The sequence below is a fragment of the Micromys minutus genome (assembly GCF_963924665.1).
Source record: "Micromys minutus genome assembly, chromosome: 1".
Lineage (NCBI taxonomy): Eukaryota > Metazoa > Chordata > Mammalia > Rodentia > Muridae > Micromys > Micromys minutus.
The window spans coordinates 51,579,595-51,607,553 of NC_137969.1; the positions used below are offsets into that span (position 1 = coordinate 51,579,595).

At 36.8% G+C, this 27,959-nt stretch overlaps 1 protein-coding gene across 3 annotated transcripts in view; it reads left to right on the forward strand.

The window, feature by feature from the left end:
* The window catches only part of RTN4 (reticulon 4), a 51,130-nt gene that overhangs the window by 13,517 nt on the left and 9,654 nt on the right, over positions 1–27,959 (forward strand). Inside the window, exons 3-5 of one of the 3 annotated variants that reach the window (XM_080931009.1) lie at positions 499–2,832; positions 24,684–24,891; positions 27,238–27,376. In XM_080931009.1, the coding sequence (XP_080787135.1) occupies positions 499–2,832; positions 24,684–24,891; positions 27,238–27,376 (2,681 nt within the window). Of the gene's footprint in view, positions 1–498; positions 2,833–9,017; positions 9,216–24,683; positions 24,892–27,237; positions 27,377–27,959 lie in introns of those variants that run through there. The other 2 variants (XM_080931008.1, XM_080931007.1) reach the window with 2 other exon arrangements.

Sequence of the window (27,959 nt, forward strand, 5' to 3'; positions counted from 1 at the left end):
TAACTTTTTTTCCAGCTAGTAACACCTGAGGTTTTCTCAGATTTGATTCATGTCTCTGCATAGTAGGTTACTGTCTCTAAAACTGCTCATTATTATTTTTCTTTAGGTACTTTAAATTAGTAACTGTATTTATAGGCAACACTGTGTGATTCAGCACGTTATTCATTGTTGCATGGTCAGTTCTAGCTGATTAACATATCCATCATCTTAGATGCTTTTTAATTGCTTTGTAGTGAGAATATTTATAGAGTTTTCACTTGGCTGTGTGACAGACAGCTTATTATTAACTATGTTATATATTTTTTTGTATATACTCTTTAAAATTAACAGTAGTTCATATTTTTAGCAATGATCCAAGTCTGTATATTTATTAACTAAATGCTATTCATATTTCATTTAATAAGTGTTTACTAACACTTTTATGAATCTGTCATAAAACTTGGATTAGTTCTGAGAACACTGGCATTCTCTAATTTTCCTTTCTATCCATGGCCACAGAGAAAATGATGGATTTGAAGGAGCAGCCAGGTAACACTGTTTCGTCTGGTCAAGAGGATTTCTCATCTATTCTGCTTGAGACTGCTGCCTCTCTTCCTTCTCTATCTCCTCTCTCAGCTGTTTCTTTTAAAGAACTCGGATACCTTGGTAACTTATCAGCAGTGTCATCCACAGAAGGAACAATTGAAGAAACTTTAAATGAAGCTTCTAAAGAGTTGCCAGAGAGGGCAACAAATCCATTTGTAAATAGAGGTTTAGCAGAGTTTTCAGAATTAGAATATTCAGAAATGGGATCATCTTTCAATGGCTCCCCAAAAGGGGAGTCAGCCATATTAGGAGAAAACACTAAGGAAGAAGTAATTGTGAGGAGTAAAGACAAAGAGGAATTAGTTTGTAGTGCAGCCTTTCACAAGCCACAAGAGTCACCTGTGGTTAAAGAAGACAGAGTTATGTCTCCAGGAAAGACAATGGATTTTTTTAGTGAAATACAGATGTCAGTGGTAGCACCTGTGAGGGAAGAGTATGCAGACTTTAAGCCATTTGAACAAGCATGGGAAGTGAAAGATACTTATGAGGGAAGCAGGGACGTGCTGGCTGCTAGAGCTAATATGGACAAAAACGGCTTTGAAGATAGCCTGGAGCAAAAAAGTCCTGGGAAGGATAGTGAAAGCAGAAGTGAGGATGCTTCTTTCCCCAGTACCCCAGAACCTGTGAAGGACATCCCCAGAGCATACATCACCTGTGCTTCCTTTACCTCAGCAACCCAAAGCACCGCAGCAAACATTCTCCCTCTGTTAGAAGATCACACTTCAGAGAACAAAACAGATGAAAAAAAAATAGAAGAAAGGAAGGCCCAAATTATAACAGAGAAGACTAGTCCCAAATCGTCCAATCCTTTCCTTGTAACAGTACAGGATTCTGAGGCAGATTATGTCACAACAGATAATTTATCAAAGGTGACTGAGGCAGCAGTGGCAAACATGCCCGAAGGTCTAACACCAGATTTAGTTCAGGAAGCATGTGAAAGTGAACTGAATGAAGCCACAGGTACAAAGATTGCTTATGAGACAAAAGTGGACTTGGTCCAAACATCTGAAGCTGTACAAGAATCACCTTACCCCACAGCACAGCTTTGCCCATCATTTGAGGAAGCTGAAGCAACTCCGTCACCAGTTCTGCCTGATATTGTTATGGAAGCACCATTAAGTTCTCTCCTTCCGAGCGCTGGTGCTTCTGTAGTGCAGCCTAGTGTATCCCCACTGGAAGCACCTGCTCCAGTTAGTTATGACAGTTTAAAGCTTGAGCCTGAAAATCCCCCACCATATGAAGAAGCCATGAATGTAGCACTAAAAGTTTCGGGAACAAAGGAAGGAACTAAAGAGCCTGAAAGTTTTAATGCAGCTGTTCAGGAACCAGAAGCTCCTTATATATCCATTGCATGTGATTTAATTAAAGAAACAAAGCTCTCCACTGAGCCAAGTCCAGATTTCTCTAATTATTCAGAAATAGCAAAATTCGAGAAGTCGGTGCCTGATCACTCAGAGCTAGTGGAGGATTCCTCACCTGAATCTGAACCAGTTGATTTATTTAGTGATGATTCAATTCCTGAAGTCCCACAAACACAAGAGGAGGCTGTGATGCTCACGGAGGAGAGTCTCACTGAAGTGTCTGAAACAGTAACACAACACAAACATAAGGAGAGACCTAGTGCTTCACCTCAGGAGGTAGGAAAGCCATATTTAGAGTCTTTTCAGCCCAATTTACATAGTACAAGAGATGCTGCATCCAATGAAATTCCAGTATTGACCAAAAAGGAGAAAATTTCTCTGCAAATGGAAGAGTTTAATGCCATGATTTATTCAAATGATGACTTACTTTCTTCTAAGGAAGACAAAATAAAAGAAAGTGAAACATTTTCAGATTCGTCTCCAATTGAGATAATAGATGAATTTTCCACGTTTGTCAGTGCTAAAGATGATTCTCCTAAATTAGCCAATGAATACACTGACCTAGAAGTATCCGACAAAAGTGAGATTGCTAATGTCCAGAGTGGGGCAAATTCATTGCCTTGCTCAGAATTGCCCTGTGACCTTTCTTTCAAGAATACGTATCCTAAAGATGAAGTACATGTTTCAGATGAATTCTCCAAAAATAGGTCCAGTGTATCAAAGGTGCCTCCAAATGTTTCTGCTTTGGAACCTCAGACAGAACTGGGCAGTGTAGTTAAACCCAAAGTACTTACAAAAGAAGCAGAGAAAAAACTTCCTTCTGACACAGAGAAAGAGGACAGATCCCTGTCAGCTGTATTGTCAGCAGAGCTGAGTAGAACTTCAGGTAATCATCCATGCACTGTCTCACCAACTTCTTGGCTTACTGTGGAATACAGATAGCATTTTATGACATAACATTCATAGTGTCTAATGAATCATGTTGATGAGAATCTTTACTAGTTCAGTTTTAGTTCTGTGGGGCTGGAAAGATGGCTCAATAGTTAAGAGCACTTGCTATTCTTTTACCCCTACAAGACTAATTTTGCTTCCCCAGCACCCACATGGTTTCTCACAACCGGCTTTATCTCTAGTTCTAAGGGATCTGATGTCTTCTTTAACCTCTATGGGTACCAGACACATTTGATACACACACACACACACACACACACACACACACACACACACATACACATACATACATACATACATACATCCCGTGCATGCAATATTCATACACAAAAAATTAATAAAAATCTAAAATAGAAAGTGATTAAGAGAAAAGTTTTTGTTCTAACCAGGTATAGTACAATATAGTGAACTGTAATAAGGAACCCAAAGTTAGGATTATTGTGAATTTGTTGCATAGAGTACAAAAGCTTTCTGCTATTCTCCCCCCCCCCCCCCATTCAACATTCATTTTTGCTGTAGGCTTTTCCATTGTTAACATTACATCATGGAACCAGGAAAAAAAATTAGTAAAATTCTCTTCCATGATGCATTTTTTTCAGTGTTTTCTGATACTGTGACAAGCAGGGGATATGAAAAAGTATTGTTTTTTTGTTTTTTTGAGTCAGGGTTTTTCTGTGTAGCTCTGACTGTAGACCAGGCATCCTCGAATTTTCAGAAATCTACCTTTGTCTGACTCCTGAGTGTTGGGTTGCACTGCCTCTGCCCAGCTTGTTCAGTAAGTTTAAACTTAGCATTAGCTGCTGTGTCCGTTCTCACTGGAGGAATAGTGTGTTATTTGCATATTACAAAGATGTAAACCTTTAATCCCAGCACTTGGAAAGGCAGAGGCAGGCAGACTCTCTGAGTTTGAGGCTGGTCTACATTGTGAGTTCCAGGACAGCTAAGGCTACACAGAGAAAACCTGTCTTGGAGAAAACAAACAAAATGAAACAAAGTAACAAATTATAACAAATTATATATTCCATAAAATTCACAGAAAGTGTTTTGTATAATTTGGATGACCTGAATTCTAGTTCTTCTCACAATCTGTCTAGATGTTGGCTTCCTTTTCTGTAAAAGTAATGAAGTTAGATTAGATTTTTTCTGCTTGATAATTTCTTTAATTACAATAAGCATCTATTAAAAGCAAGTACTTAAAATTGCTTTTCTTTGAGAGTGGGGGAAACAAAACACTTTGTTTTATGTAACTTAAACTGGGGCGCACTGGAGAACACACACATACAGTTTTGTTAGAGTACCTTACAGGCTGTGGTCCAAGTAGTCCAACAATGGCTACCTCTTGAAAGAAAGGCCAAGGATCTGGTAAAGTCTTAGCCATCTCAGTCTTGTGCAAGAGTCCCAGATAATTACTTCAGAACTGCTGATCTTGAGTCTATTTGGAACTTCACAGAGGTAGATTCTAACACCAGCAGAGGAGTGCCTTAGTAACGGGGTAGATGAACTTGCCAGGGAGACTAAGGATACTTGGGAACAAAGCAAAAGCTTCCTTCTTTTTGTCCTTTTATGTGGGCTGGCCCAGATTTAGGGTGGATCTTCTTCCACCATCAAATAATCCAGGTTTAAGGTGGGTCTTCCCATCTCAGATGATCAAATCAAGAACATCCTCCACAGGTATGCCCAACTTCTTGGGTCTCTTCAGATTTATTTATTTTACGTGTTTGAGTGTTTGCCTGCATTGCCTGTATGTGTGCATCATATGAGTGTGCTTGGTGCCAGGGAGGTCAGAGTGTTGGGTCTCCTGGAACTGAAGTAAAGATGGTTGATTCTGGAAACAGCACCGGTCCAAGTGTTAATCATTAATCCGTCTCTCCAGACCCATTATTTCAGTTTTATCTTTAGTGTCTTAAAGGTTTTTGTGGTAGAGGCTTTTAACTTTCTTTGTTAGGTTTATTCCAAGGGTTTTAAAATTTGAAACAGGGTCTCTCTATGCAGCCCTGGTGGGAAACCTGGAACCCTCCCTATGTAAACCAGATTGGCCTTGAGTTTAATTCTTCCTGCCTCTACAGCCTGAGTGCAAGGATTAAATGTTCTTCACCAATCTGGCACCACATTGTTTCTTGTTCAATATGCCCTTTGATGGTATGTAGACAGTCTACTGGTGTCCTTTTTTAATGCTAACTTTGAATCCTAGCCATTTTGTAGAAGGTGTTTATCAGATTTTATGAGTCTTCTTGTGGAGTCCTGAGGGTCTCTGTATAGAATTGTAAAATCTGAAAATTGGATATTTTTTTTGATTACTTTCTTTTTATTCCTGTGTATTACTACAAAGGCTAGGCTTTTGAATCTTTATTGGTCATTTTTGCTTTAATCTTTATGAATTGCTTGTTCAATCTTTGTTTATTTTTTTTGGTCTCATTTTTATGTCAGGATATCTGTTTCTCAAGGTTTTTATGCTGCAAGTCACTGGACAGACAGTTTGAGTTTTCACAAAGGAAAACATGATTTTTAAAACTACTCATCATTTTATTCATACTAAGTACTAAGTGCCATTTATTTGTCATTGTCTGGATTTTTTGCAGAGCTGTTTTTATTCCCATCATATTTTGATCTAGCCTCCTGGTGCCATGCAACCATTCTATTCAACTGTTGGGTGATTGACAATAAATGCCTTCCTAAGCTTCCCAATTGTTAGGCAGTCAAATGCAGACTTGGATGTTGGCGCCATCTAGTGTTGGTAATGGATAACCATTCCTATGGATTATTTTGTAATTAACCATACTGAATAAATGTGGTTGGTCACAGAATTTCACACTTGCCAATGATTTTTAAAATTGAATTTATGAACTATCTTGAATTTTAGCATTTTGTACAGAATTAAATGCTTGAGTTATGCTAAAGCATTCTGAAATGACTCCGAAGATTCTCCAAACTTATTTACTTAATGTGTTTTTGTTAAAGTAAAAGGTCTGATGACTTAACCTTTAAACTTAGAAATACTTTGGGTCTTTAACATTAACTGTGTTGGGTGTTATGTGTTTTGTGTGTGTGTAGGCACACGCACACTCTTACGGTCTCATATTTAAAGAGGCATGTCAGCGGACGGTTTGACTTAACAAAGGAAAGCCTGTGTTTTTGTTTTGTTTTTAGCTACTCATTGTTTTATTTTTACTTTTAGTTCTGATTTATTTATGATTGTCTGGATTCCCACAGAGTTGTCTTTATTTTCATCATATTCTGATCTAGCCTCCTGATGTTTGAGAAACATTTTCAGATTTCTTTGGATTTTAATATTCACATATTGAAATTTCCTTGTGGTATTGCTAAGAAACTTTGAAAATGCTCAATCTTTTATCAGTTTGAATGCTATTCATTGCTAGATTTCAAGTTCTTTTCCACTTTTGAATATTGACTTTACCATTGTTGAAGTGATGATTTTTAGTCCATAGAGGGCGCTAGATTACAGCATATGGTAGGGTTTATGTTTGTTAATGTCTTTCAATAGTAAAACATATAGTTTTGTACCTTTTAGAATTCTAAAATCAGTGTCAAGATTACTGTGTAGCTCTTACTGTTTCATATCAATAAAAGGTTCTGGGTCTCCATTGTCAGTGGATATATAAATTGTAACTTCCCAAAAAACAGTATATAAGCAAAGTTAATGGCTGCTTTTTCTTTTCTTTCTTTAAATTTCCTTGTGCCTTTAAACATCGTATAGGAAAAAAAGGGAGGGAAAAAGAAAAACAAACCAAAAGTTTTGCTGGCTTTAAAAGTAAAAGCGGGAGGAGTGGAGCTTGAGAGAGCAGGTGAGGCAGAGTGAGGCAGGGTGAGGGGACACCTGTGTGCTCTTACTCTATGGGTTTTTGTTGTTGTTTCTTTTCTGAAACAAGTTATATAGGTTTGTTACATAGTGTTAGCTGGCTTTGAACTTAGAGAACTCTACCTGATTGCTTTCCCAGTGCTGGTGTAAAGATCTGTACCATTTCTAGGCTTTCACATCTGCTTTGAGACAGTTCTCTTACCTTAAAATCTTTCCAATAGATACAAGCTTTATTTTTTTAAAAAAAAATATGCTCACACATGCTACTTTGTTTTATTTTTTATGAACATTTGCAAAGATTTTTTAATATATATTTTAGTTAACTATGCATTGTAAAAAGGTGTTTTGACTAAGTTAGGAAGAGAAATATTGAAAGGTAATTTTTAAAAACTTAGAGCATTTACTCTTCAGAAGTGAATTAGACCTTGTATGTAGGTCTTTGGTTTTATTTTTAGCATTATATATATAAAACTGTGCCTCTTCCTTTGGCATTTTGTACTTTAAGAGGAAATAGAAAACTACACCAGAAAATCAGGTGTCAGGTTGCAAGTTGGGTTGTGTGTGTATTAATTGAGAACTTTCCTTGAAAGAATTTTATTGTTTAAAGGTTTGTATTTAAATTCATTTAGATGAAGTTTGATGAGAGTATGATCCATAGATTGTACACTCATAAATTTTGTTTGTTGGCTTTTCAGATTAAAATATTTTTGTTTAGCTAACTTAAAAACTGCAGTTTTAAAACACTGGGGAAGAAGTGGGTAAAAATGTAAGCTGGTACCCATGAGTTAGCTAGTTTTCTCTGTGCTTAGCATAAATTGTAATAACTAAAACTAAAGAAGTGAGTATTATTCTGCAAGGTTGAAAACCTTCTGAACTTAAAGGCTTCCGATTTGCTTTCTTAAATATAAGTTTACAGTATGAAAATACAATTAATATTTATGAGTGGATTATTATACACACATTCTTGGCGCCTTAAAAAGTAACCAATAGGTGAAGTATAAACATGTGAGTTACATGTATGCTGAGTACTTTTACTATGGGAATATGTAATTTGAAGATAACTGTTTACTGTCTTCTGGAGTTTTTGATGTAGTGGAGCTCAGATTAGAACCTATGTCTTGAGCCTGCTAAGCGTACACTTTATGAATTGGCTATACTACCCGTCCTTGTCTGTCAGTTTGAAAGAGCTCATGTAAAAATATTGTCTTGGAAGTAGTCTGTATTCACTGAAAAGTTTTGGATGCTAAACTACTATGTGCAGAGGTCACACATTTTCATCCTTGATGTAATATGGTGGTGATAGTGTTCAGGGTCTCAGCAAGTAAAGTTAAATATTAGTTTTTAAACTGAAAATTCTTTAAAATTCTTTTTAAAGTGCTGTTATTTATAATTGAGCAAGTGAGACATGAAAAAGATGAGTAATTTGCATTCTGAACACTTAAGGATTTTGCAAGGTTTTGCAGTCCACACACAGCAAATTTCAGAAAAATGTCTCCGTTTCTGTGTGGTTCAGTTGTGAGATGCATGTACTTCTATGCATTGATGATATACCTTATATCTTGGTATGCCGTGTGTTTAGTTGCTGATTGAATTACCACTGTGCATTTCCTTTTCTGCTTAGGCACATTTAGCATCAGGTACAAACAGTTGTAGAACATTAGAAAGACACTGGAATGATTGCAGGTTTAATAAAACAGGGACCATTTATTTTTATGGTTATCAAATTATGCCATTTTTCATGGGGTAAATGATATAGTTATTAGCACATGACTGTTTCTGCAGCCAAAGATCTATTGTAGTGGTAGGTAGTTGAGTGCTTATTAAAAGATTGAACTGGATTAGGAGGAATCTAGATTTTTTTTTTAAGAAATGTAAAGGGAAAAAAAAAGGGTAGGTTACTGAAAATTTCTCCTCTGAAGTAATTAACCCTCCGTAAACCCAGAAAAAATGGTAGTTTGAAACCTTAAAATTGAAGTTATTAACCCATTTGGATTAGTCCATTTTTGTGTTGTGGGTTAACTGTTGATTTTAGAGTTTCAAGTGAAAGTGAAACACAGCAGCACACACTGTCACTCAGAAGAGTCTGGGTGCAGACTCAGTTCTGTGTCTCAGGTCTATTTAGTGCTTGGCTCTGTTGGAGGAGTCTTTCCCTTTCTTTTGGTAGCTGCCCCCTTCCCTGCAAAGGCAGCTTCATTTGCATGAGCAGCAAGCAAATGGATTTTACAATAATGAGATAGGAGAGCATTAGTGTCTGAGCTTTAGTAGCCTAGTTACAGATACACTGCGTCAGCTCCACACCCTGAAGACGTCAGGTGACTCCAGCCCTGCTGCAGTTGTGCAGCGGGCACTGCAGGCTTAGGCTGGGGAGACGACGGGTTTCATGTCTCAGGGAGAATTTTGCAGTTTACAGCCTTTCTGTTGGTATGCATAATTTGTAATTGCTGCTGGAGGGCAGATTGGGCAAGAAATGGACGGTCAGAAGAAACATTGGAAGGACAAGGGTATGTATGTCTTTTAATCTTCCAGTCGGTTTTTATGTAACCAGTAAGATTTCTGTGGGTAAGCTTTGCAGTTTAGATATACTTAGGATTGAAAGTGAAGCCTGTGAACATATAGTGCTTAAGATTAAAATAAAACAGCTGCCTTCAGTGTTTTTACAGTTGATTTTGTACAGAAAAGATACCATATTCTGTTTTGGTGGTGTTCAGTTTAGTTATTTTAGAAATTTGTTGTGTTTCTTTTCTAATCTTTTGTGTTGACATTGATATGGGATCTCATTTGTTGGTCACTTGGTGTGAAGAATGTATAACCATCTCTGTAGTCTGTGATGGTATTTCATGACGACTTTAAATAAAGCTCAGCTGGTGTGCCTGAAATCTCTTGGTCCCCTTCCTCCCCCTTGAAAACTCAGGTCCTTTAAGATCTCGTTGGCTCATTGTGTAAGAATTTAAGTCTGCGAAGTAGTAGTAAAATATCAACCTGAATATTTAACAGCATTATATTTTAGCTTGACAACTGCTAATGAGAGGTGGGGGGAAGGGAAGCAGAGAGCGCATGAGAGAGCAAGAGTGTATCTGATGCCTAGAATAAGTTGTCTTAAAAAAGGTTAGAACTGTTTTTAAGTGGCCCAAATAAACATCACTCAAAGGGTTTGGTTTTGTTTTCCTGGCTAATTTCAAGTTTTATATTTCTTTTATTATTGACATAGGGATAATGTTAAAAGCATTTCTGCAGTAATGACCTGCTTTGAAACCAAAACCAAAACTGATCAGTAAGAAAAATATAGGTGAAAGGTAAATTTAACATTGAATTCATAAGAGTCCTTGTTAAGGATCTTTTATTCAACATAACAGGGAAAACATCTGTGAGATTTGTAAAAAAGATTTTGTTAAAAAGCTTAATTTAAAAAGTCCCTTTCTTTAGCTTAGCCTTAAATGTTAAAAATGAAGTGAATCAATATGCTAGTTCTTGGTAAGTAAAAAGATACTCGTTATAATAAAGTGGGTAAAAAGCCACAGTAGGGCCCTTTCTGCAATTTTCAAGTTTCAGTATGAACAACTTCAATTGTAAAGTATTAAAATGTTAAGCTCTTACTTATTAAGATAATGTAGGGATATAATGACAAAGCATTAAGATGCAGTACAATCTACCTTTTATCAGAGATTTAACCATGAAAGGCCCTTAAACAAACTGAGGATCACTCTTGACTCTCTCTGCTGAGCCTTGCTTTATTTGTTTGTAAATCTGGTTGGCTGACACATTTTAGTGCCTTTTGTTTTTAGCTCTTGTTTCAGTAAATCAGACTAACTTAACTATTTTTTTCATATCTAGGTGTTGTTATATTTTAGTGGTTTTTGTATCAGCTGCTAATGCTAACGATCATATAGTAAGATTTAAATTGGAAATCACTGAGATGTCTGAGGTGAATGAGTTTTTCCTTACTTTGAAAAAGTGTGGAACCTAGAAGAAAGAACCTATCTGAGGTGTCTGGGTAAACTTAAAAAATATATATTTAGGTGTGGTCCCCTATACCTGCATTCTTGTGTTCTCAGACTTCCTTCCCAAATCTGTCACCAGTAACAAATACTCTGATTTCATGTTTGGCTTTGTTTTTGTTTTTGTTTTGGTGAAGTTTTAAATGTGTTTGCTGTTTGGGTGATTTTGTTTTTCCTTATTAGATACCTAGTTCTTCAGGCAAAGAGCAATATTATAATTGGTATTGTTGCAGTCTTACTATTATTTAATAGCACAATATTTTGACAATGAAATCTATATTTCAGTATGGAGGTTATTTGGAAAACTTAGATTAAGATGTAGGATGGGAAGACTTGTGAGTCTAGGTCAGTTGGGTGAATGACATAACTGTCAGAGACAGCTACACCCTGTAACCACGGCAACCTGCAGGTTCTTTTTCAGACAACACCACAGGAAAGAATTTTAGAACCAGACTGTAGGAAGAAGAGGTTAAAGAGAAAGAGGTGCCTGGGAAGAAAATACAACATACTGTACTCACAATTCTCAAAGAATTGGAATTAGCAGCAGGCATATGCCTTTTGGTGGCTCTCAAGGTACAGTTTTAAAGGATTGCTCAGGAACTTTTTCTGTACATGAGACTATATACTGTCTGATAGTTCCTTGGGTGGGCTCAAACCTAATAAGATAGTTGGGAGCCTATGATTTAGGACATGCCCTTTTGTTTGTAAGTGGGGCTTCTGATGAGATTCCTAAAAAATTGCAAATGTTAATTATGTTGGAATTCTTGATTCTTAGTTGGTAAGAGGCTTTACCAGGGTGAGGGGCTTTTTTCTCTTCCCATCCCCATAGTTTTTTTTCTTCCTTTCTAATCACACCTGCTTTGTAAGCACTAAGAAGATATAATCAAGACAGTGACTAGAATTTTCTGGATATAGTAGACTGTATAAGATAATAGTTGGAAGATAGTTTGTAGGATCAAAGATGATAGAAAGTTAGAAGGTTTAGGTCAGATTTCCTGAAGCTTCTCTGTGGTTCACAAGAATGATTCCTGTGATTCTATCTATCAAAGCAAGTTTGACAGGGCCTGGCAATCTGGTGTCATCATTTTATAACTGGGTAGATTTGGAAACAATTTTGGGGTTCACACCTCAGTTCTAGTATGTTTTGATTTTGACTAGGTAAGAAACTTGCTCAAAGTTTTTATTCTATTGTGTGTTATGTGATTCTGTTGGGTTCCAGTTTTGAGGTTCTCTGGGGTTTTATGACCAGATGCTCAGGGCCAGGTTGTATTGGTTTGAGTTTTAAAGTAGGCGATGATAAGTAATGGCTGGTTCTGGAGGCCATCTGTGGTGCAGTAGAAGCTGGAGGAAAACCTAGAAGCCTGAACTTGGGATGACTAGTTATGCCCGGGTTTAAAAAAAGAACAGCCTGAACCTCATCTGAAGTGGGATGAAAAGGTAGTAACAGATTTGGGAACAATAAATGAAGAAATACTTGATACTTGTCATAGGTTGCAGGATTACATGGCATTGCAATCACAATGAACAACTGTGCTTAGCTAGTATCAGTAGATTTCTTTTTTAAGGCCAGATTGAGTTCCAGACATTTTGAAGTGTTGGAAATACCAAGCAATGATAAAGAATACAAAACAAATGCAAAGTGAGGGTATCTTCTTGAAAAAAAAAAACTGAAGATAGGGAACCCAAGCCATTAGCAGGGAGCCTACATCAATGGAGCACTAGGAGAAGTTAGCTCTAAGAGCAGTAGGAGGAGCAGGAGAGTATGGTTTCACCAAGAGGAGAGGATTAGCTGTAGAAGCTATTGATGAAGATAAAGTGATTGCAGACCCAGTCAGATTTTAGGATAAAGTGTGATATGCCCCTTTTTGCTAGTGCTTTTGTAGATTGGGAAGTTCAGCTGCTGTAGATGACCATTGTGAGAAGTTTTGGTAGCATTAAAATTCAGTTCGATTATTCTTCAAGCAGAATGGCTTCAGAACATTGTATCTGGTGCATTCTTCCCTTGTGGACTCTTATAGGGCTTCCTAATATTGCTTGGAAGTAATTTCAGCTTCTGTGAAAGCGTAAAGTGGTTGTGGTGTAGGTGTATGTGCTGCTGCTAAGCAGGGGGCAGTAGGGGGGGCAGCAAAGGGCCTGCTTAGCTGTCTGAAATGCTAGCCTTTCCTTTGAGCCTGGGAAGGAGGCAGGCTGAGTTTGTCATTAACCAATTTTAAGAATTGCTAATCTTAGGAAGAGACCTGCTTTTAATTCTAAACTTAGCTAAAACTCACTGAAACTTGGGCCTTCATTGTCCTTTCCTAGGTGTTTTTTTTTTTTTTTTTTTTTTTTTTTGGTTCTTGTTAAGTAGCAGGACTCTGTTGTAGAGTATAGAGAATGGCTTTGGGTTTTGTTTTTTAATAATGAAGTAAGGGACTAGAAGATTATATTATTTATACATTGATTTCTGTAATCTTGAACAATTCAGTAGAGATTTCTACCTTTAAAATCACTTACATCACTTATATGCTGTTGGTTAAATAAGCCGTTCCCTGTTTGCAAGTATAGACAATACTAAATTGAGTAAAATTAAATTAAATCCTGTTCTTATTCATGGTTATTTTTCAGTTGATGGATATTTGGGCTTTAGCACATGTTTGCAGCATTGATTTTCAGAAAGATTGAAATGTTGCTTTTAGCATCGAGGTAGTGCTTGTCTGGAAGCCAAGGCTAAAATTAATTTTGATAGTTTTAACTTTAGGATAGGTGTTTTTATCAGTTTTAAGTAAATGACAGAAACAGGTTTGCATTTTTTTCAAAAGTGAATGTATATGTTTTTAGTGGTTATAGAAAAGTATAATATAGAATCTTCAAGAGATATGTATTGGGACTAGTGGTAGAAATTTATTCTGTTGCTTTCCTTATTTACACCATCTGAATGTTTGTAGTTTTTATTGGGACTGCTAACTCATCTACATTTCATGTGATGGCTGAATTAGAATTACCTTCTTAAAGAGCAGTTCAAATTCTGCCACTGAAAGGGTTTTTCTTTCCCTTGTACTGATGAGCCTGGGCTAATTATAAAGGCGTTCATGACTCAGTCCCAGCTTACCTCCCATCCCCACACAGCCCACTGAAGGACCTGCTCTGTCAACATGCCAGATATTGTATTCTCCTGTCTTACATCTTAGACCTGCTCTTCCAATCTTTATTTTGGCCATGTAGTATTTAAGACCCATTCTTCCCAGATAGACATGATGTTGGCTTTCTTTAAACTCATCTTTTGATTTGTGTCTTCTATTTTAACATTCCTTAAAGGCAAAAAACAGTGCTTTCCTCCTGAGCCTCCTAGTTGGCACGGTACAACTTTTCCATAAAGTGACAGAACTCTAATGGTCTACTCCTTGCCTTGAACTTGTACATACATTTCTGATTAAAAATAATACATTTTCCCCCAGTTGGGGATTTAGGATTCTCCCTTTTCCTTTTCTTAAAGGAGCAATGAAGCAACATATAAATTAAGAATTTTAAGGGGACTAGAAAGATACCTCAGTATTTATAAGCACTGGTGGCCTCTCTTCTAGAGGACCCAGGTTTGATGCCCAGTATCCACATCCATTTGTAACTCCACTTCCAGAGTCTCCTACATCCTCTTCTGCCCTCTATGGGTGCCAGGGTTACACATGGTGCACAGACTAAATGCAGGCAAAATACACATAAAAGTAGATACTTTATAAAAAGAATTTTAGATTTCACAGATAATGAGTCTTAAACCAAGAGAACTAAGTATGTGAAATTATTTGCATAGGCTAACAAAGCTGTAGTGTTATTTTATAGTTTGTATGAGAACAACCAAGGAGTGATGAAGAAAAAGACCAAGTTGACCCATGTTGTGATATTTTACCCATGCATAGTTTTACTGTGGCAGCTTTTTGTACATGATATTTACCATTTTGTGTGTGTGTGTGTGTGTGTGTGTGTGTGTGTGGTTCTTTTTTGTTGTTTTTTAACGATTTATTTTACCTATGTAATATAGCTGTCTTCAAACACACCAGAAGATCCTATTACAGATGGTTGTGAGCCTCCGTATGGTTGCTGGGAATTGAACTCAGAACCTCTTCTGGAAGAGCAGCTAGAGCTCTTACCGATGAGCCATCTCTCCAGCCTCTGGTTCTCACTCTTAAGAAAAAAACAGGGGTTGAGTTCAATCCCCAGCCACCATATGGAGGCTCACAACCATCTGTAATGAAAACTGATTCCCTTTTCTAGTGTGCATGAAGACAGAGTATTCATATATACATTAAGTAAATAAACAAATTTACAAAAAAAAGAGCAGTAGTCTTATATCAACTATAAGGAAAAAGGTAGGTGTGGTTAGTATTATTAAAAGATAAAGTCTACTGAGACTTGTACTGAATCTATGATATAATTTCTCTTAAGGACTGGATTATATACTTGACTGTAGGAAGAACATTTAAGCAGTAAAGATAGAATTCTCTTTACTCTTTTTTTGTTTTTAAACACTTAATTTTGGGCTTAAGGATGTTGAGTTTAATTTAGCCAGAGTTGTTTGAATTCTTGGAGCCATGTTCTGAGACCAAATTATTTTTCTCTGCTTTATCATAGCCAAGGTTGACTTTGATGCTGTGTATGTAAGGCACTGTGTGTGTGTTCTGTAAATGGCTTTTACATTTACTTTTCATGCATGTGAGACAGGCACTAAAATACTAACGTGTTGGCCTTTTTTATATGTAATACTGCCATCTTGTTTATTTTGTATAAATGCGAACAAATATGAAGTCATGAAGCATTAACAAAGACCTTACATATCTGAAAGTGAGAATTGAAACAAAATTGGGAATGTCTCAGACTACAGGCTTTGCAAAATTGAGATTTTACTGTAAGAATATGAGGAACATGCATATACTCATTCATGTATGCAGTTCTTTATAACTAATTTGTAACTAATTTTTCTCACTAAAAATTGTCAAATTTTGTTCAAGGAATGCTTAGGAATATATAATACATATTAAAGAGAAAATACTCAGCTTTAACTTAAAATGGTATTAAATCTATGGATTTGCCTATGAATGGAAAATTATACCGTGATTTAGAGAATTTGGAAATGTGAAATTATGGATATTTTTCTATTCTGATTTTATATTGATGCCCCCCAACATTAAATTTGTGTGTGTGTGTGTGTGTGTGTGTGTGTGTGTGTGTGTGCAGTGTGAAGATTGGAGGATGACATCCATGAGTCCTCTGGGTCCCAGGAATCAGACTCAGGTCATTAAACTTGTCATGTGCCTTTACTCACTGTAAAGTTTGCCAGCCCTTTTTATATTGAAAGCTATCTGAACTAAATAAATCAATCAATGGTTTTAATTATTAGTTTAATATACTGGTGGTAGGAGCTCTCTATTCTGTTTTTTTTTAAGTTGTTTTTAAATATGGCTTTAAAATCAAATCCTGACTTCAGGCTAACTTGAATTCGAATTTCATTTAAGGAAAATGTAACAGGATGACTTGTGCATGTAAGGCATTTGGTGTAGCACTATTTTTAGCTATAGCAGATGACAGCCTGTGATTACCAAATGTATGCAGCTCTTCTTTCTTTGCTCTGAATCAGTGAAAGAAAAACTGGGTTCCTTTAAATTTAAATTTTAGTTAGGTAAAGTATACTATATAAAATAATCAAAAGTGTTCTACATTTTTAAAATTTGAAAACAGATAAAAATACAGGGAGATACATCCTTTTTTCCTAAATTATAGATATTTATTTAAATTGATTGGCATAAATCCATATGTACGTCCCATAGTTGTAAGGGGAAATCACTATTCAGTTCATCTTGGATCTTTAAAAGGGGTGTTCCATGAACATTTTATATATGAATTTTAAAGTTCCTCATAAAAACATCCTTTATCTGATACTTGTTGCAGTAAATATTAAAAAATAGAACAAATTTATCTCGCTGTTGGCTCTGAGGTCTCGCTCTAAAATATAACACTCCTCTGGTGCCCAGTCCGAGCCACCACCACGGCTCAACTCCTCCGCACAACTTCCTTCCCTTGGCAGTTTTCTACTGCCCGTTCTCTGCCTCTGTCCCAGGGTATTTCAGTACCCCAAAATCCCACACAAACACAACTCTACAGCCCAGTAGCTTTTCATACAGGTTTATGTATTCAACTCTTAATCCACAAATCCTCTACTCAACAAGATTGCATCAAATAGACAAAGATGCAAACTGCCCTTCAGTATGAGATATTAGACCTGTTAATGTCCTTAATGTTCTTAGCTTTTTAACACCAATAAATCCCACCTGGGTCCAGCTGGTCCTTGGGAAGCTCCTTGATGCCTCTAACTCTCACCTTCTCCACCTCTCCCATCTCTGACCCGCCCTTTGACCTCTTAGACCTCCCTTCTCTCTACCCCTTCACCCCACCCAGTCACTGGCTTTCCTTTATTTTACTAATTAAAATGGTTAGGTTCTGTTGGAGTCTGGGGACTAGGCTGCCCTTCCTGGGGAAGTGGAATTAACATTAAAATACAAACAGTTTCCAGGCAATCTACAGATACTTTCATAAGAATTTCCTGCATGTGAATGTGCTGCCTGTGGAGGAGCTGGGTTCCCTGAACTTTAGTTACAGATTGTTGTGAATCTCAGTGTGGTGATGGAAATCAAATCTTGTGTTTCTAAAGGAGCCTTCTTTCTAGCATCCTTTATCAGATATTTACTTTGTATTTTCTCCCATTTTGTAGATTGTCTTCACCTTCTTTATTATGCCCTTTGAAACAAAATATTTTATAAGAGGCTTAATATACTTACTTTCTTGTGTTTATGCTAATACCATACTTTAAGAAACAAAAAAGGTGCAAAGTCTTGAAGACCTATGCCTACTTTTTTTTTTTTTTAAAAAGAATTGTTATTTTTAAAAGCTCTCTTATGTAAGCATATGTAGGAATGTGTATAGAGGTTAGAAGACAGTTTATAGAGCTTAGTTCTTGCTTTCCACAATGTAGGTCTAGGAGATAAAATGTCTCATAACCAAGCTCGTTATGTATGATGGCAGGTGCCTTCACCCACTTGTCTTGCCAACCACCTAAAGCATTTTATAGTATAAACTCCTGTCTTTAGATATTTATTCTAGTTTGGGGTAATTTAAAACAATATTTTGTTATTTTTAATAGTGTGTTTGTCATGAATGCAGATAAAGCTACGGTGGCTAGAGGGATCAGATCCTCTAGAACTGAATTAATTAATGGCTGAGCCATCTCTCTGCCCCATAAGTTAACTTTTCATGTAGGGTAGAGTATGGGAATCTAGGGATTAAGTGGCGTTCCCCTGCAGTTGGACATCCAGTTGTCCTGTATCATTGCTGAAAAGACTTCTTAGCTTGTTGTCAAACTTACCTGACCACTAATATAAAAGTTGATTTATTTCACTTATGTTCCTGTGTAACCATGTATCTGATTGTAGAGTCCAGAGATACAGTCTTGCTACATAGTTCCAGCTGACCTCCAGCTTGCCATTCTTTTGTTATTAAAAGCTTTGTAGAAAATTTTATAGAGGAGATATATGTGCCCTCTAACTTCATTATTGTTTTCCAGGATTGTTTTGGTTATTCCAGATGATTTTTTTCAGCCATCTTCATCAGTTTCTATTGGAGACACAGCTGGGCTTTTGTTTTGATGGGGTTTGCACTTGGGACTAATTAGAGGAATGTTATATGTCGTCCAAGACTTGGATTTCTTTCTGTTTAATTAGTTACTAATTTCTTTTAACTGTAAGTTTTCAGTTTATTTCATTTGTTTTCAGCTATGTTCCTAGGAATTATATTCTTTGTCTATGGATGTTAACAGTGTGGTTTTGAAAGTTTGTGTTCAGACTGCAGTTGGCTTTGCATGATGTTATATCCACAATGTCACTATACTTGCTTAGGAATTCTAGTTGCTGTTTTGTGGCTTCCTTAGGAAATTCTAAATGTAAAATCATATTAGCTACAAATACCTTAATTTCTTTTTGTCCAGTCATTGATTACCCAAATTCTGGTCATAAACTTTCAGGACAGTTATCAAGTGTCAAAGAGGTTAGTTACCCTTGTCTTATTACTAGTTTTAAGTGGGAAGATGCTGGTCTTGAACCATGAAGAATGATGTTCGCTGTGATTTTGTAGGTTTTATTTTTGATCACTTTGAGGATAATTCATTTTTTTCTTGCTGTTTTGTTGACTGTTAACCATGAAATGATGTTGGACTTCGTAAGATGCTTTTTCTGCAACTATTGTGGAGAGTGTAACTTATTCCTGTTCTGTTTTTATGGTGTGTGTGGGCTGTTGTTCATATGCTTCACTAACTTTGCATTCTCGGAATAGATCCTACTAAGCTATGATGTAATCTGTATGCATTGCTGGATTTCGACTTGTTAGTATTATGGTGAAAATACTGTTCTGTTTTCATATGGGATGTTGATCTGTAGTTGTCTACTGACGTCTTTGCCTGATTTGGGTATCCAAATAGAACAAATTTCTAAATTAACTAATGATGTAAGACTCTGATGAGTTATCAGAGGCATGTAGATATTTCTTTGGGATTTTTATGTCCCTTTTTTTCCCATGGAGAATCATTGCTCTTGGGTAAATTTAATCATCCCAATTTAAAAAACTTAAAACCAACATAAAGAATATATGAAACTAAAATACTTTTGACAAGTATGAATTAGATAACTGTTTTTGCTAGAAATTTGTGTTTTTCCTCTTTGTAGCTTCTCTGACAACATATCTTTGTGTACTTGTCACAGTGCTTTGGAATGCATTCTGTCCTGTGTGTAATTACCACTGTAGCTATCTCACCTCCCGTATCTCCCTAGTGGTCTCATGAGCATCTCAGCTACAGCACTCCTAGGACTTACTTCAACTTGACTATCGTGGTGTTTGCTTTGTGGTAGTCATGAGTTTTCATGCGGTATCTGTGAACTTTTATGTATGATTTCCAGTGTTGTTGCATTTATTGACAAGATCTTACTGCATCTGATCATATATTAAATTAGCAGGCAGCATTGTTCTTTATGTGTATGAATGGGTATGTCTCTGCACACACTGGTGTGTGGATATGGAGGCTCTAAAGCAGTCTTGAATGGTGGTACAGAGGCAGGATCTCTTGGCAGGAGCTGGCATATTAGACTGGCCAGTGAGCCCTAGAACCTGTGTCCCTGCTTTCCTGACTGGAGGGTTACAGGTGATTGCCATTGTGCTGGCCTTTCTGTGTTTGAGGATGGAATTAGGTCCTTATGTGTATCCAGCAAGCACTGTACCAATTGTGTTGCTTTCCCAGTCCGTAGTCTTGTTGTGATGGTAGGAAACCCTATTGTCTCACTCACTGTCTTTTTGTAGTATCGAATAAGGGTTAAGGCAGTATTTTGTGATTATAAATCGTGGTTGCCACTAAAATGAGACAATTTCAAATAGCACAAAAATGCAGTAAGAAACAGGTAAGACCTACCTATAATCTCTATTAAAGGAGTAAAAATAGCATTTAGTAGATTTTCTTTTTAGACTTTCTGGTTAGACATGTTTTTGTTTGGGTTGTTTTATAGAGACAGGGTGTTGTTACATATAGCCCACACTGGTCTCAAATTCAGGGTTGTAGCTCAAGCTGACCTTGTTCTCATGATTCTTGTAATTAATACTGTTTTTAAGCATCATTATAGGCATCTTACTTTGTTTACAGACCTGTTTCTATTATATGTATACTAGTTTTAATCAAATTCATACTGCTTTAAAAAGGTGTTTGCAAAAACCTGATGGGACAGTGAGACAGCTCAGTGGGTAAAGATGCTTGGTACCAAGTCTGACATCCTGCACATTCTCAATTCATTCACAAGCACATGAGAAATGACTGTTTAAAAACCTAATTAAACTTTTCTGAGTACTTGTTAAATGTATTAGCTGCCCCGTGTATCTATGTATGCTAGTATATTCAGCTTCACACAAGCTAGAGTCATCCAAGAAGAGAGAACCTCAGTTGAAGAATTGCTTCTATGAGATTGTAGAGCATTTTGTTAATTAGTGGTTCATGGGAGAGTGCTTAGACCATTTGGGTGATGCTATCCCTGAGGTTCTGGTCCTGGATTCTTTAAGAATACAGGCTGAGCAAGCCATGGTGAGTATGCCAATAAGCAGCATCCCCTCCATGGTTTCTGCATCAGCTTCTGTTTCTAGTTTCCTGCCTTATTTGAGTTCCTGTCCTGACTTCCATGTTGGTCTATAATGTGAAAGTGTGAGTCAAATAAAATAAACCCTTTTCTCTCCACCTTGCTTTTGGTCATGATGTTTAGCAGTGACCTTAGCAATAGGAACCCTACTAGAACAGTATTCTATTTCTTTTTAATTCCACATAGATGTACTTGACCTTTGTGATTTATTTTATTTATATGCAGTGACTCTTAGCTTATATTCTGCCCGTTCATCAAGCATGCAGATGTACAGCATTCTGCAGAACTTAGTTTAGTACCATGTACAGGCTGTTTTAACAATAGGAAGTCTCATTATATCTGTCACCTTCCACTTCTAAAGTGTAAAAAACTCATAACTATAATTATGTACAATTGTTTGAAAAGTGATGAAATTAACTACTCACTGATTTCATGAAGTTTCTGTTTGGCACATAATAACGTTTCTGAGAAGGTTCAATTTAAAACATTGAAGCCTCCTACACTCAGAAGTATAGATCTTGAAAGAAAATCTATGTTAAAGTTGCGTAGGCACAGGCTAATGCCAATAGTAAAAGTTAATTGATTAGGACCCACTAATAATTTGGGTGTAGGACTGATGTATTACTTTGTGTTAAATATGAATCATGTTAGTGTTTGGAGGGAAAAGAAATTGGAAGGCTTATTGTCCTTTGTTAAAGAAAACTTACGTCAAGGGAGGTTCAAGTCTCATCTAAAGTTAAACAGTTGCAGAGCTAGTGCTGGGAGGTGTTGCCCTGAACTTTGCCTTTTTAGTATAGAATCCATAGATAAAGTATAAATCTTAACTAATCATTAAACCTCTGAATTTTCTCTGGTTTACACACAGTTTTCAGTTTTGATTTAGCAGTTCTTGGATGTTCTTAATGAAACACAGCGAGTGCACTTGCATATATTTGATCATCTTGCCAGTTACCAGTAGGCACACTACAGATAAATAAATGACTTTCAGTGCTTTGAGAGCACTCATTTTTATAAGAGTATTTTGATATTAATTGGAAGAAAAGTCTGCTGATTGTTCAATTCTAGGTTGGTGTTATCTTAAAATGTATTATTGTGTGTATGTACTTGGACATGCTGTGTGGAGGTCAGAGGTCAACTTTAACATTTTCTCTCCTACACTTGGATTCCAGAGAATCATCAGCAAGTACCTTATCCATTGAGACACCTAGTTCTAAAACTCTTCCTTTTCCCCTGTGTGGTTTTTAAAGTGACATGTTTATGTGTAATGTCGTAGTTCATGTCAATAACTTAATCATAAAGTTTTCATTTTTTATATCTTTACTACTTAAGTACCAAGAAGATAAGGTGATTTTTTTTTTTTTCCATTTTGGTAATACTAGTAACACAACTAATAACAATCCTGACTTTACTAAGCCCTACATCAAGTGCTTTATCTTATAATCTTATTGATGGAAAATCTCAATTCATTTTCCTCATTTAATGAATCACATCTCAGTGAGACAATTCCTTTTTTTTTTTTTTTTAATGTAGTTTATGATGAAGCTCTAAGTGTAGAGGGGTTTGGAGACTTGCCTGAGGCTACATTGCTAGAAATTTTGTGCTGCTGTTGGAGTCTAGGTTACCTAGCTCTAGAGCTTTGAGTTTGGGCTTATATCCCACTGTTAGAGTACGCAAGGGAGCCTCACTCACAGGAGCTGTGCTGCCATTGCTGTCTGTGTCATGTCACTCACCACCTTGCTTGCATTCCCAGTGTGGGTGGGAGAGATGGCATTATTAGAGCTTCAGGAAGATGTGAGTCCTGCCAGTTTTCCTGCTGCTGCTGCTTCCTCCTCCTCCTCCTTCAAAATGAGTACATTGCAGGTGTCTTCAGACACACCAGAAGAGGGCCTCGGATCCCATTACAGATGGTTGTGAGCCACCGTGTGGTTGCTGGGAATTGAACTCAGGACCTCTGGAAGAGCAGTCAGTGCTCTTAACCACTGAGTCATTTCTCCAGCCTCCTAGCTTCTTAATGGCAGCTGGATTCCTGCTTCAGAGTTTTAAAATGTCCTTGTCCCATTCTTGAGTTCCTATTACAGTGTAATATTTACTTTTAAAACTAAGTGTTCTCTATAAGTCAAGTAGTCCTAGGAATGATATACTTAAGCATTTTAGAAATGAAAAGAGCCTTAAAAGCCATTTCCTGGCTTTCTGCCCATTTAACTAGGCTGTTTCTCTGTTTTTGAGTTATGATCTTGTTATGTATACCTGGTTGGCTTGGCACTTGCTGCTTTTAGTCTAGTTAGCCTGAAACTTGGAACAGTCATACTCAGTCTCCCAGGTGCTAGAATGCTACTAGCATCATGCATGCCTAGCTCAGTGTCAGAAAACCATTGCCATTGCAGTGATCTCTTTGTTGGCTGTGACGTTATTCACAGTATAATTTTGACTGCACAGATTAGGCTATTTCAAGGTCTGGTCAGTCCTCAGATGCATTGATAGGAACAAGTTGCACACATCAGAACTGATGTAGGTATTATAGATGGAGGCTTAAAATCATAGTGTGAGAACAATCAACGAAACAGGCCGTGGATCATCCATGGGATGGAGGTCTGGCCCAGGATATACACACGCTAGGCACTGGTGAGCTACACTTCAAGCCTCACTTGCTCACGTACATACTCAGGAGACTAGGCCTTTGTAATAATACTTAGTGTTTTGTAGCTCACATTTTTTTTTTTCTTACAAAGTACTTAGAGTGATAAATGGAAGCCATACTCATTTAGGAGTCCTGGGAATCAAAACTAAAGCATCCCTTTAAAGTGTGACTTTTTAAAATGTTACCTCCTTTATCTTAAAATTAGCAGGAATTAAAGTACTACTTGAGTATATCTCTATTTGTTTTACCATAAAATGTGTGGAGTTTTTGTTTTTTTTGTTTTGCTGCTCCTGGTTGTTCTCCATCTAGAGAGGTGAACACTGGGTACCGTCGAAGAGCCTTTGGTGCACTGTTGTATAATGTAACGTGATCTTGAGACTACAGGTCTGTGGCTATTTGAGCCTTGCAGTAGCTTTGTTTCCAGTGGTCAAAAGTTGACATGCTAAATTGGCTTTTTCTGACTCTATACCGAATGTTAAAGAATGTTGTGGTATGTAGGTTGTGTGTGTGTGGGGGGGCTGTTGTTTATTTGTCTTGTTCATTTGTCTGTTTTTGTTTTTTCAAAAGAGACCTTTTAAAAGCCAAGTTGTAAGTCTTACATGCTCAGCTGTTAACATCTCGATTTTTTACCTTTTTAAAAAAGATTTTTATTTTTGTTTTAATTAAATTTTACCTAATTTTTTTTTTTACTTAAGTTTATGAGTACACTGTCACTGTCTTCAGACACACCAAAAGAGGGTATCAGATCCCATTACAGGGAATTGAACTCAGAACCTCTCTGCTCTTAACTACTGAGCCGTCTATCTCTCCAGCCCCTCAACTTTAAGGAAAAAAAGATTTTCTATGCTTATGTCTTACTGTTTCATTAGTCCTTTTAGTATGTGCTATTTCCCTGTAATTTGAGTGTCATGCATAGTATAAAAAAGAAATGTCTCAGATGATTTTAAGTGAGCTCTTCAGGTCTAGGAAGTGTAAGGGTAATGTGTAGCTAGAGTCATTTGATCACTTAGGTGGGAGGTTGGTCCAAAAGAAGGACTATGGGAGAAGTAGAAACGTAGCATTTTACTGATAGGCAGCTTATACTAGGTTTAATGTTTGAGGTTTGTGTCCTCTATAGTATTCTAACTTGAGACTTCTTTGACTTTTTAGTTGTTGACCTCCTCTACTGGAGAGACATTAAGAAGACTGGAGTGGTGTTTGGTGCCAGCTTATTCCTGTTGCTGTCTCTGACAGTGTTCAGCATTGTCAGTGTAACAGCCTACATTGCCTTGGCCCTGCTCTCTGTGACTATCAGCTTTAGGATATATAAGGGTGTGATCCAAGCTATCCAGAAATCAGATGAAGGCCACCCATTCAGGTGAGATGTTTGAAAAATAAGGCAACAGTGTGAATAAGCATTCTGTCTCCTATCTGTAGGATTATAGTTGTGTGATTTCTTTGTTATCAAGAGCATATCTGCCTTTAAGATTTCTTTTGGTAGAAAAGACTGGGCTCATTAATGTTCATTAGTAGATATTGGTTATCACTGGAGTTTTAGGACTGGTGAAGTTCTATTGTTTTTACTGTTTATATTTAATACTGTCTAATACCTTTTTCCATTGCCTTCCCGGGTATTATGGTCTTGCCTCAGTTTCTCAGTGCTTTATACAGAGAGGAGAGATACAGATTTTAGTAACTTCAAAATGGCAGTTCTGTGCTATGAACCACTTAGAAGTGTGATTGTAAAGCAGTTGTAATGAAATACAGGAAAAGATAAACTTCTAATTTATCCACAGTATTAGCTTTATATATCATTTGGTCTTAAAGAAGTTTTGAAAACACTACCAGTTTTTTTATTCTTTTATATTTCTTTTTAGACATAACTTTTTCATAAAGGAATTTACAGTCTTACAAATTCAGCTGACATGCCAGTTTAGGCCTGTTGAACAGTCTTTCAATTGCCTAATCATACCGGTGCAGATGAAATTATACAGTTCACCTGTGCTAAGTTGGAACAGTGATGAGCAGTGTGTTATATTGTCATACAAATGTGTACCAGGTGGCACTGATACAGGATGCACTCTAAGAACAGCCAGGTTTTTTATATTTCTAGGAATTGTATAGTCAGGGCTCAGAAGATGGCTTTGTGGGCAAGACTTGTTGTGGAAGCAGGGAGGCCAGAGCACCGTATAGAACTGGTCACTGCTAACCCAAGTGTCCTGGCAACTTACTGGTAGCCTAACCAAAAATAATGGGCTTCATTCACATGGACTCACATACACATGTAATAAAATTGCATAACTTAGTGTTGGTTTAAAAGTTGATGGGAAACTTGAGATGTTTTAATTTTATATTTATGTATAACATTGGTCTACCAGCATCTTATGCCGTTGTAAGGAAATGTTCTAAATAGTCTGTGCTTAAATGGAAAAACTAATGTCTGTTTTCAGAGCTGGATGCTGTACATAATAATGTGGAGGAAAACATTGCTTTGGAGTATAAAATAGTGGTAGATTACACTGGGAGTTTGGTCTTCATGTCTAGGTGGGGTCTGAGGTGAGGCTAGTTCATGGTCTAAGTTGTCACCACAAGAAGTAGCCTTTGCTTTAGGAAAATAGCACGACAAATAAGGCATATGGTTAAAAGGTAAGCTTTAAAATGACTCATGAGTTATTTCTGGCTTTAATGTAGGGAACAGTGGAAAGGTGGCCAAAATTAGGTATACTGTCTATTGGAATCAGGGTAATACAGTGCTTAACTGGACATGATTCTTTATCTAGTTTGTTTATTATATATAAGTAAGCACACTGTAGCTGTCTTCAGACACACCAGAAGAGGGCATCAGATCCTACTAAAGATGGTTGTAAGCCATCATATGGTTGCTGGGATTTGAACTTAAGACCTCTAAAAGAGTAGTCAGTGCTCTTAACTACTGAGCCATCTCTCCAGCCCCAATAACATATACTTAACAAGAGTGAGCAGGAGATACACTTGGGGCATACTGCAAAGGTAGGAAGGAGTATGAGACAGGGTTGTCTCAGGACACTGAGGAAATAGGATTAGTTTAGGTCTGGTGAATGTCATCTTTGAAATAATCAACTGATCATCCCTAAGTCATTATCGTCTTAAATATAACACTTCCCACACACTGTAGCATACACAAGAGCATGGAAATACTTTTATTGGTACTGCCACTTTTATCAGCTATTTTATATGCAAATATTTAGCATTTTTTGACATTTTTCCATAAAGAGAATATGGAAATGATTAGGACCTTTGGTAGCAGAGTCTAATAAGACTCAGAAAATAATTTTCTCAGTGATTTGGAGGCAAAGTGGTTGTTAAACATTTTATTCATTAAATCCTCATGACTACATCCATTTTAAGGTTTGCAAACTTACATTACTAAGAAAATGATAGCAGTTAAGATTTAAAATGCCTTTAAAACACGCTTCTTTTATTAGCTTGGGAATTTTGGCTTTGTTTTATTTTGCTTGAGATATTTCTGTAGCTCAGGTTGGTTTTGAACTAGTAATAATCATTTTGTTTTAGCCTCTTAAGGGGTTATAAGCATGAGCCACTACAGCCAGCTTACTTTGGATTTTTATAATAAGAGTAGGCCTTTATAGTAGATAGTTATAGACTATTAATCTCCTCTTTTATAGATTGGTGATTGCTGATTGACATGTAGGAATCTGTCAGTTGTGGTCTGGTTTGTTTTTAGGGCGTATCTGGAATCTGAAGTTGCTGTGTCAGAGGAATTGGTTCAGAAATACAGTAACTCTGCTCTTGGTCACGTGAACAGCACTATAAAAGAACTGAGGCGCCTCTTCTTAGTTGATGATTTAGTTGATTCCCTGAAGGTAAGTTTATTTTACTTTTCACTTATATGTATCTGAAAGATTGGCAGTATAAAATTCTATTTTTCTTTATTCAAATAAATCATGAAGATGAAATGAAATCACATCAATGTAAATTTAGGTTTGAAAATTCAGTATCCTGAGTTTAGATTTGTATGAGAGCTATAGCTCAACACTTTTCTTCTTAAGAGAAAATACTTTTAAGAAAGAAAAATTGAGAAAAAATATTTGTTTTTGATTGTGGGTTTAAAAACCCAAAGCTGAAGAAAAGTGGGTTGATTTTGTCTTCAGATGGAAGTTCATGCTTCATCACGTCAGTACCCAACCTTTCCTTAAAGGTGACAGATAACAAATATTTCATCATTCAGGCTCTCACTCCATAGGGAAGGAAGGGTCTTCCTGGGTGAATGGGCCTCCACTACATGGGAATTTGCTTTCTGCATGTCACTATGTACAGGTATCCCAGATTCCATGTGCTTGTGAGTCCAGCATGTGCCTTTAATTTCACCACTCAGAAAACAAAGTCGGGGGGCTCTCTGTGGGGCCAAGGCTAAGTCAAAGCTAATTCCCTGTCTCAGATAAAATA